This window comes from Myzus persicae, unplaced genomic scaffold (genome assembly GCF_001856785.1).
Source record: "Myzus persicae strain clone G006 unplaced genomic scaffold, MPER_G0061.0, whole genome shotgun sequence".
NCBI lineage: Eukaryota > Metazoa > Arthropoda > Insecta > Hemiptera > Aphididae > Myzus > Myzus persicae.
Window position 1 is genome coordinate 10,566 of NW_019100508.1, and position 11,363 is coordinate 21,928.

At 28.2% G+C, this 11,363-nt stretch overlaps 1 protein-coding gene across 1 annotated transcript in view; it reads left to right on the forward strand.

Moving 5' to 3' along the window:
- The window catches only part of LOC111029082, an 11,086-nt gene extending 2,278 nt beyond the window's left edge, over nt 1-8,808 (forward strand). Inside the window, exons 3-5 of the mRNA XM_022307933.1 lie at nt 7,101-7,211; nt 7,623-7,802; nt 7,895-8,808. Coding sequence (XP_022163625.1) covers nt 7,101-7,211; nt 7,623-7,802; nt 7,895-8,808 — 1,205 coding nt within the window. The remainder of the gene's footprint in view (nt 1-7,100; nt 7,212-7,622; nt 7,803-7,894) is intronic.
- Nucleotides 8,809-11,363: the final 2,555 nt, after the last annotated feature.

An 11,363-nucleotide genomic window follows, 5' to 3' on the forward strand; every position in this document is an offset into this window, starting at 1 on the left:
AATTTATGACGAATAAAAACTACGATTTAATTTTATGTAAGCTAAATTTACTTTTCAGACCACTGTGCGCCTATGGCATATTTGTTGTTAATAATTGTCAATAATGATTAATGTGAGTGATTGTATGCTGTACCGGGCTATCTACATCACACGCACTGCATGTGCACAGTGCACACTGCACACGTATTGTCAACAGTACCGCAGACCAAAAATAAAATGCATAATTTTTGGTTCAAAACATACTTTACGAGAAAAACTCTCAGGCATCGTAGAGTGGTCTGATTTGATTAATTTTTTTTGATAATTTTTTACAGTGCTCATTGGACTTCGATTTTTAATTTCGTCGCTTAAAACAAACATAATAAAAATAAAAAAATCTTGTGAAAATTGGTCATATACAAAATCGTATTATATGGTTTAGAAATAGAATAGGTTAAAGAATAAAGTTAAAAATGATTGTTCTATACATACCGATACCATTGTCCATTTTGTTAATATAATATTAAATATACATATTATATTAAATCATCAAATATTATTATTGTCATTATTATAAATTTTTTTTTTTTATAACTAATTTTTTTTTTCAGGTTAGGTTAGGAATCATTTTTTCACTGTGTATTAGTAGGAAATAACATACGAAATTTATTTTACAGTGTAAGAACTTGCATGTTGGTTATAGCATTTTTTCCATATACTCTAGGAACTAACATTTATAATAGGTCTATAGTAAGAAAATATTATACCATAATATATTATCTAGAACTTAATAATTAATTACATCGCTCTTGAATTTTATTTATTTATGAATTTTCAGTAGATAGGCCGTAGGCTACACAATAAAAAATGAATGCAAGTTATTTATTTATATAAATAACTTACACCTATACTTAATAATTACTACTAAACTTAAATAAAGAATATTAAATTTAGATATTATATTAGTTATATTATTGTACATTTGTACCTTTATGGATTTCAATAATACTTGGTGATATTGTTTTTTTTATAATATGTAGGTACGTAATTTACGATTTACCACTGTAAATATGCTTATCCGAGCATTCAAATTTAGCTAGTTTATAAATTTAAATTAGTAACCTTTGAATATTATAATTTATAAGTATAGTATACCTATTGTAATACAACTGTACAAAATTCCTTCACGGAATACCTGGAACACTAATTTCAGTTATTACAAATACGATAAAGTTTAAAATGATTGATTTTAAAATGGTGTATTCCCAAAATTGGTAATTGGACTTGGACGACACACAAGACACACGGCATGCAAACGTATTTGGTGTAGATTAATCAGCTGAATTTATTACAGAATCAACTATTCGTTGATAAGAAATGATAACGATCACCTACACCTGCTCTTGGGTCAGTGTGAAAAAAGTGTACACTGATGTAACACTTTTTTTAAATAAACGGTCTGGTGTACACTTGATGTGAAATATAGTACCCATTCATATTTATGCCCTAGCAAAATGAATAAAATTCCACTTTTAAAAATTTTTCATTTTATCATTAATTGAGTGCTTAGTAAATTTTTCGAAGGAATAAATAATAAATTTGAGAAGTCAATTTATGATTATATTAATAAATAGTTCTTAAAATAATAGTTTGGACACCATTTTTTGACACATAAATTAATCTATGCGTTTTGCCCTGGTCTCCCCTACATTTATCTTGTAACCATACGGACATACGAGATATTACGTACCAATATAATATTATCTATTCTTAAATTATGACTTATGCTATAGTTTCTACTTTCTTTGCGGCTCCTTTTAAGTTACCAATGAATATAAAATAATATAATTATTATTATATTATTTATTATACATCAATGTAAAAAAAATAAATAAAAAAATAATATTACTGGAAATCTATTATTTGTGTAATATTTTATTTTTTAAACCCTATAGTTTGTAGTAAATATGTAGGTACGTACCTAGGTGATTTTTTCAATGCATTTGAAAATGCTATGAAATCAAATTAAAACAAATAAATAGGTAACAATTACAATTATAGTATTAAATAGTACTAAATTTTCATTTGATATTATATTTAAAAACAAATCTACAGTGATATTTATTAAATATATTTTATAAATATGAATATCACGCTGTTGTTTTATACATAAAGATAATTTTGAGTTTGTTAGTAGGTATACATTCTTACCTACTTGCTAAACTCTGGAACTACTTATTCAAATTTGGGTGTGTTTAGATCATTTTTATTAACCTAGAGATGTTGCTAATTATTATAGCGTGGCTGGAACACGAATTTCGTTTTAGATCACGACAATTTAATACTATTTTGTAAATGTATATGGTATATTACAGTGCCGGCCCAAGATACGGGCGAACCGGGCAGTTGCCCGGGGCGCTACTTTTTTAGCGGAGCTTTTGATATACGAATATTTTATAAATATTATCGTAATATTTATTCAAATTGAGTATATTGACAATATTATAGCTAAATGAATAAATTATCCACGACACAATATTCTGTTACATAATTTTTTTTATAGATTTTACTTCACTTTCCAGTTTTTATTATTATATTACAAATAATTAAAAAATAATATAGGTACAATAATATATAATGATTAAGTCGGGAAAACCAAAAAAGTACCTATATGTTACAGCCGATACGTCTGAGATATAAGATAGTCGCTATGTACTAAATGTAGTGGCTAAATTGAGATTGTAAGATCATTATACTCTAAAAAAGATAGCTGTCCATTGGAAATCTTAACATTTATTAATGATAACAAATTACAAGATACCTTACCAAACATATGGGTAGCTTTAAGAATTATGATGACAATTCCTGTAACTACTGCAAGCTGCGAGAGAAGTTTCAGCAAATTGAAGTTAGTAAAAACGTACTTGAGATCAACAATGACAGAAGAACGTCTCAACAATTTAGCATTAACCAGTATAGAAAATGATATAGTTTCTAAATTAGATCTAAACGAAGCAATACAACATTTTGCTGATTTAAAATCTAGAAAAAAATGTTTATTTAAAAAAAATTATTATTAATAATATCTATTATATTATATTGTATACGATTAAAGAAATAATCTGAATACATATTAATTATAAACATTAAAATAAATTGTATCCAAATAAGTTTTGCAATTCTTTACCTCTCCATTTATATAAGAATTTAAAACAAAATATGTAGGTGAGTATAAAAAGTATTAAATGTACTATAGAGCATTTGATTCAGGGTGCCTTTCAAAAAATTGCCCGAAGCGTCAAAATACCTTGGGCCGGCACTGGGTATATATGTATAGGAGTATAGGTTATTACTTACTATTGGTTAAGGTACTATATTTAATTCTAGTGGTTTTACAATGGTGTTTATTTTATTTTTTTTTTCCTTATATCTTGTATCCACAATTTCTATCAGAAGTAGTGCTTCGATTTCAATATATAGCACCTACCTTATCTTTTAGAAAATTGGATCAAAATGGCACTTCAAAGAGATCATTTTTCGATTTTACCAATAGTTTTATAATGCCACGTGAAAAACCACCAAAAAATTATGAAAAATCACTAAAAATGGGATTTTAATTTCTAACGCTTAGTTTATGACCATATAAACGAATAAAGCATTATTTAATTATAATATTATAATATTAATTCAACTTACATGAAATAATAAATAATTACAATATAAAATATCCAGACTGACAAACCGTCTCCGCTCAGAATCGTTTTTCTTATACAATGATATTATGTCATTGAATTCAAGTTTAATACAATCCATTATACACTGACTCACCTAGTACCTACTGTATAACAGAGCGACATCTAATTACCAGCTTTTTTATGTATTAGAATACTAGGATAGGTATTGAAGCAACGAAAATATTTTAATTCTACGAATAACAATATAAAAATGTGGGTAAGTGGATGTCGTTCTGCTGTACAGTAGGTTACAAGCGGGTGATGTTAAATTTGAACGCAATGATATAAAACCATTGTGCAGGAATAACGGTTCAGAGGGAAGACAGTGATTAAAAAACAATTATAAAAACAGTTGTAACTTTTATTTCAACATTTTTGAATAGCGGTAAAAATTTGCCTACTTATAAATTACTAGCTGATCCAATAAACTTCGTTGGACACAAAAAGGACGATCTATATATGATTCATTATTTGTGTTCGATTTGTCATTTAATACTCGGCTTAGTTTTCATCAAAATTTCCCAGGATTTCTATGAATTCCCATGGATTTACATCATCTTGATCTCCATTAAATATTTTGGCCTCGGTCATATAAAATACATTTCTAAAATTATATTCAATCGTAATAATTTTTTTTTCTCATTTTAACTTGGTGGAATAGGTGAAACAATTTTTAAAATCGGTACCTAATAACCAATTGCTAAATTTGTTTTCATCACATCACGAAATTTGAGTACATTTTCTTTCCTAATTTTTGTACAAACAATTCTCAAATGGTAGTGTGGCTTTCTGATGGTTAACAAATTTAAAATCAGCCAAATAGTTACAGCCTTGCAGGGATTATGCCAAGCAAACAATTTTACATCTTTATAATATATTAGTATTAATTAAATAATAATTACACATTTTCTTGATTTTGTCAACATTTTATTTAAAATTCTTATAAAAAATTATGCTCATGTATCTGAAATATTTATGAATAGCTATTATATAGAATTATGAGAAACCTCGTATTTAATTTTTATTAATATGTATAAAAAAAAAAACCAAAAACCAAAACAAAATAATACCTATAAAAAACCAAAAACAATTAATATATTGAAAAATGTATACCATGAATAGAAAATACTAATACAAACTTCTAATAATGTACGATTAGACAGTATTTTGTGTAAAATGTGGAGTACCTAATGCAACTTTTAAACCATAGTCTACCATTTGGGATGGAAGCTGACAATGAAAGATAAAGTAAATCTATGTAATTTATGGGTTTACACCCATCTCACACTTTTCCATCTCATCTAAAATACTATACAGTTCCTCGTTCCTGGTTCATATAAAGTCTATATATTCAAAGAGCCTAAACGTAAAGCTGATTTTATATTTTACATTATTGAGTCCTGTTTTTAATTATGCAAAGCCCCATGTCTGTGTTCTGAGCTTGTGTTTACTGTGACGGGTTCTTAGACCATCAAAAAACACCCAACCTTGATTGCCAAAACTACAGCAATTCAAGGTCAGGGGGGAGATATTGACTATATAGCAGTACATAGTTTTTATGTTAAGTGTTATGTGAGTCACCTTCCATACATATAAATGAAAAATATTTATATCTAATAACTTTTGAATACATTTCCTGGACAACCCTTTAATATTTAATAGACGATAAACCGTCTTATTTTTAATTTATTTTTTATATTTATTATAGTTTTAAAATATCAGCAAAAAGACGGTAAAAATGATACTGGCTTACATTATATTATCTAAAAATGCATTAGTATGAGTGTAGTAGTTACAAATGATTAATTAAATTAGTATTACAGTAGGTTACAAGCGGGTGATGTTAAATTTGGACGCAATGATATAAAACCATTGTGCAGGAATAACGGTTCAGAGGGAAGACGGACTGTCTATATGGTAGTACCGAGGTCGCTGATCAAATTCAGCGTTTTGTGTCGAGACCATAGGAGCCGTTTTTCTCCGTCTTTTGGGGCTTCGAAAGTTTAAAATTTGAGTTTTTCGGGGTTTTCGGTACGGTCACTTAGATTTTGGGCGCGGCGAGCCGTGTTTGTAGACGAACGTAATAAAATACTTTCCACCGTATCGATGGGTACCGAGATCGCGGTTGTCCCACTTATAGTTCGAGAGTTAATGTTTTTTGTTTGTTTTCTGTACTTAATATACTTTGTATTTTGGATTTTGGGATTTCGTTTGATCATTACTAAACTCAAGATTCTAGTCTTTTGGCGTACGAGAATTCAAAAAAAGTCTTTGGTCGAAGTACGTACAACCATTATTTCGCCCGTAATCGGAGTAGCAAAAAGTTGAAAAACAAATTATGTGATTTTTCGTATAACGAGACGTTTTCTTAAAGTACCTTTATACATCTGTCTAACCTTTTGAATAATAATTATTTTGAACTTTTTTTTCGCATTAAGTAGGCGTGTAGCTCATTATTTATTCACGTAAATCGATAGATATATAACAATAAAATATTAAAACCTATATAATAATAGGTCAATTCAAGGTTTCAAAAAGATAGTACCTATATTGAATGATTTGGTTTTTTCGAAATCGTAATATAACCGGAAAACTTAAAAACTTCAATTTTGGTCGTATCGTCTTGAAACCTACGAGGATCGAAGCAGTGAAACCTCTAGAACAAATTTATGTTCTCGAAAAAGTCGCGTCTCGATTTTAAGTACCATAAATCTGCAAAACAAAAAAGCCCGCCAATTTAATTTTTGAAAAAAATCAAATTTTGAACTCAACATTTACCCCATTAATATTTGAGTTTAAAAACTTTTAAAAACTGGGAACTGATCTAGGGACGATACTGCTTCGATCCTCGAAGGTTTCAAAAAGATAGTACCTTTTTTAATGATTTGGTTTTTTCGAAATCGTAATATATCCGGAAAACTTAAAAACTTCAATTTTGGTCGTATCGATAACTATTAACCTCTTTTTTAATAAATTCCCGCTCAAATTCTTGTTATCAGAAAATATGTACAATCACTATTTTTTTTTCATATATTGTTATTAAAAACTTTTATACTTATATTAGTTTGATACTTTGATGTGAAAATAAATGCATCAAATTACGCAAAAGTAAGTACAGATTATTTAATGATATAATATGGAGGTATGTTGCATATACTTTTTAGTTAATTGCTGTTATTTTGAATCCATCTACTGTGGGGCAAAAGCGTATGCAATACCGGATTGCTCCAGCATTTTATATATTATTACGTGTTATAATTTACCTACTTGATAATTTTTAGTTTTATTGAAGATGGTTCATAATTATGTGCGCAAAAAAAATCGACAATCTTGGGATGAGAGTTCAATGTTATTAGCAATTAAATCGGTAATTGATGATAAAAATAGTTTTAACAAAGCATCAACCAACTACAATGATGCCTCATTATACATTACAAGATAAAGTTAAAAAAATTAAAGATGGAAAAATCAAATTTGACAGCAGCAGTGCTTCAAAAGGTTGGTACAGGTTTTCTATTTTTCTAATAAGTTACATTATCTGTAATTGAGAATTTACATTTAAAAAATAACCAACAACATATTATGATTTCAATATTTTTTTCGTTTATTCATTAAAAAAAATGTTTTTAGTCATTATTTAAAATTAATACCCGAATGCCTTGGACTGAGTTATACCTACCTCCAACTAATATAATATTTATTAAATCTTAGATATTTACTAATTGTTTAGCGTTATATCATTTTTCATACAATAATTATTATTTAAAAAATTATAGAATAAAGAACAAAAACAGTTTAATATCAAGAACTATTCATATATTTTTATTTTTGTTTTCATATGTGGAGGTACACTCATTATTATACTTTGTAATAATAATATACTTACTGATTTATTTATTTATTTTTAAGAACTAGGTTGCTATAAGAAATTTTTTAATTTGGAACAAGAAAATGTACTTGCTGAATATATTAAAGACATGGAAAGTCGCCTTTTTGGATTAACTCAACAAAGTGTTAGGAAACTTGCTTTTGAGCTTGCAGATAGAAATGGTATACAACATACATTTAATAAGAACACTGGCATGGCTGGTAAGATAACACAATTTTATAGATATATTGTATCAAATGTGTAAACAATTAAATTATTTAGTGTTAATATATTTGTATAATTTTAATTTCAGGGAAAGATTGGCTAAAAGGTTTTTTAAATAGGCATTCTGAGCTGTCAGTGCGTGCTCCAGAGCCTACTTCAGCTGCTAGAGCAATGGGATTCAACCAGCCAGTTGTTATGCATTTCTATGATCTATTAAAACAATGCTATGATAAATATAAATTTTCTGCTGATACAATTTTTAATGTTGATGAAAGTGGCCTATCAAATGTTGCAAAAAGTCGTGCAAAAATCATTGCTCATAAAGGTAGAAAACAAGTTGGAAAGTTATCATCAGCAGAACGAGGTCAAAATGTCACAGTTACTATTTGTATGTCAGCTTCCGGTAATTTTATTCCTCCTCTTATGATATTTCTAAGAGTGAGAATAAACCCTGATTTTATTGATGGTGCGCCACCTGCTACATTGGTTGTGTGCCATCCATCTGGTTGGATGCAGTCACATATTTTTGTTCAATGGCTAGAACATTTTATTAAACAAACTAATCCTACAGAATCAAATCCAGTGCTTCCACTATTAGACGGACATGCGACCCATGTTAAGAATTTAGATATAATTGATTTGACACGTAAGAACAATGTAATTATACTTTGTTTTCCCCCACATACAACTCACCGTTTGCAGCCACTTGATTTATCATTTATGGGGCCATTAAGTACTTTTTACAGTCAACAATTAGATTATTGGTTAGTAAACCATCCTGGACGTGTCGTTGTACTTCGCCAAATATCAAAAATATTTGGAGAAGCATACAAGAAAGCAGCTAATATTAGAAATGCATGTTTTGGTTTTAAAAAGACTGGTATTTTTCTGTATGACCCAGAAGTATTTACTGAAGCAGATTTTGCAGCCGCCGAAACAACAAATCAAATTCAAGAACCAACAAGACCTGTTGTAGCTGCATATCATATAATATTCCATTGAATGATTCTGTAAATATTGATGTGTCACAAGATAATATTACCATTATAAATACCAATACTTTTAATATATCTCCAAAAATTCCTGCTAGAAGTTCTAGGTCAAGTAACAGTAGAAGAGGAAAAACTGCAATAATAACAGCCCTTATAAAAATGAGCTAGAAAATTCATAAAGTCTTAAACCAGTCAAAAGAAGTGTTTTTGAAAATAAAACTGTTTGCCATAATAAAAAAAACTTTGAAAAAACGTGCCACATGTTCCAAAGGTGATGTTGATGTGCAGTGCTTATATTGTAGTGAGTTATACACAACAAACACAAATGGAGAAAAATGGATCAAATGCACAACTTGTGAAAATTGGTTGCATGAGTTATGTGGTAATGTTGAAAACTGGAAAAACTATATCTGTGATAACTGTAAAAAATAAGTTACCAACAGTCTATTATATTATATTCTCAATTTAATTTTGTTCTAAATGCAGAACAGTTAATGAACCTATTGTTAAACTATTAAATGTGTTCAAAAAGAACCTTTTTTTATCTCATAAAGAAATTAATATGTTCCTTTTATATAATTATTATTATAAACTTATATTTAAAAATTTATTGTTAAACGATTATGTGTTCGAGAACTACGAACCTATATCATCTCATGAAGAAATTAAAATGTTCCTTGTAATAATTATTTTGTTTTGTTTTAAATATTGGTAGGTAGGGACCTACCTATTTATCTTATTTTATACATAAGTATTAAGTTTTTTTAGAATATTAAGATCAATGTTTATTTTATTTTCATTATTTTGTTACTTACATGAATATTTAAACATGTTTGGTTAAAATGTTATTTAAAAATTTAATTTGTCCTATAAGGTTACAGATCGTAAAGAATTAAATTTTGTTCATAATAAAGTGAAAGTAACAGTTGTTAAATGAGTTATTATTTTTATTTCGTTCCAATATAAAATTTCAAAACACTTTACTCAGGATTTTTTATTGGGGAGGGGGGGGGATATTAAAATGTATTGCAAAGTGTGCCTACAATATTTCTACTATTTTAGATCATAAAACCATACACACGGTTTTTCCCCAAGACTAATACGGTTTTACCCCTCCTATGGGGCAAAATCGTATTTTTTAGTAATTTCAAAATTTGGATTTTTGTTTGAGTTCAATTTAAAATTTTTTGAAAATGCTTCAATATTATTGAAGCTAACAGTATTTGTGATATATTTACGCAATCCAGTTTCAAATTTTTCAAATTTTGTAAGTTCTACAGCGCCTAGAAGTTAGTAGTACGGTTCTGCCCCGCCTTCCACTACACCGTACACACATATGGTATCGCTAAGTATAAGTTTTTACAAACGAATAAATATCAACTAACACATTTGTCCTATTTTTTATTATACGTTCTTATTTCTCATTATGTTGTTGTTTAATAAAAATTTAAAACACAATTCAAATTTCCAATAACTACATTATACAAAGGTGCAATATTGCAATTCAAATACAATCAATATAATTAAAATTGTCTAACATTGAAAAACTGATGAAGTCATTGAAGGATTAAAATCTATAGAAACGAACGAATTTGTACTTTTTTTAGGCTGGTACTCTTTTTGCACAAATATTTTAAATCTACTTTCCCTTTTTGTCCAATAATATTATATAGCACTTTTCGACCACATTTTTATAATACAGACTTTGGGTAACACTAATCTACATCATATATCTACAATATCTTAATCTTATCTTTATAATATTTGGAAACTTAAGTATATAATTTCTACAATGGTCCGCCGTCTAGATATATCTATCTCAGTGTGTTCCCCTTATTATTTTATAAAAATAAGATAATAATTCAAATAAGTGTATACTATCCGTCATAACATTTGAAAACTAGACAACTGCTTCAGTGCAGTTTTGTTTTACTTTCGAGTCGAAAGTGTTGGAAAAGTACGTTTTTCGACAGTCATTTTGTACTAAACATTGTTGAAGATTTTACTATTTTTGTAAATTTAAGTAAAATCACGGAATTTAAAATCATAAAAAGTAAACGAGAATGTCGTATGGCAGTGTATAATAATTTTAAATATAACTTTGGATAGACAAGTAAAAAATACGGCTCTACTCGTTGGAGATATGTTACGAGAACTTGTAGTGCTCTAATATCCTCGGACAAGAATAATTTTTTTCTATCAACAACTAGAGAACATAATCATTAATCACGTGTCTTACGATCTAACAAATATTCATCGTCAAATAATTGTAAATGTTGGATGTAAACGTAAAGCTGTAGAAGATATACAATATACATGTTACGGGCAAAGTGGATAATTCGGGCAATGTATACAATGTCCGGGCATTGTATACAATGTCCGAGGTATATTGGGCAATGTAAATTGTGAAGTATTTATACAAATAATCTGCATAATATATTTTGTTAGATGATAATGATAAACTAATATGAATTTATAATCGACATCTGATTGTGCTTGCATGTCGATCAAGTCAATTTGACAGCGAGAATTCATTTTAGAAGATATGATTGGTTTTACAACCAA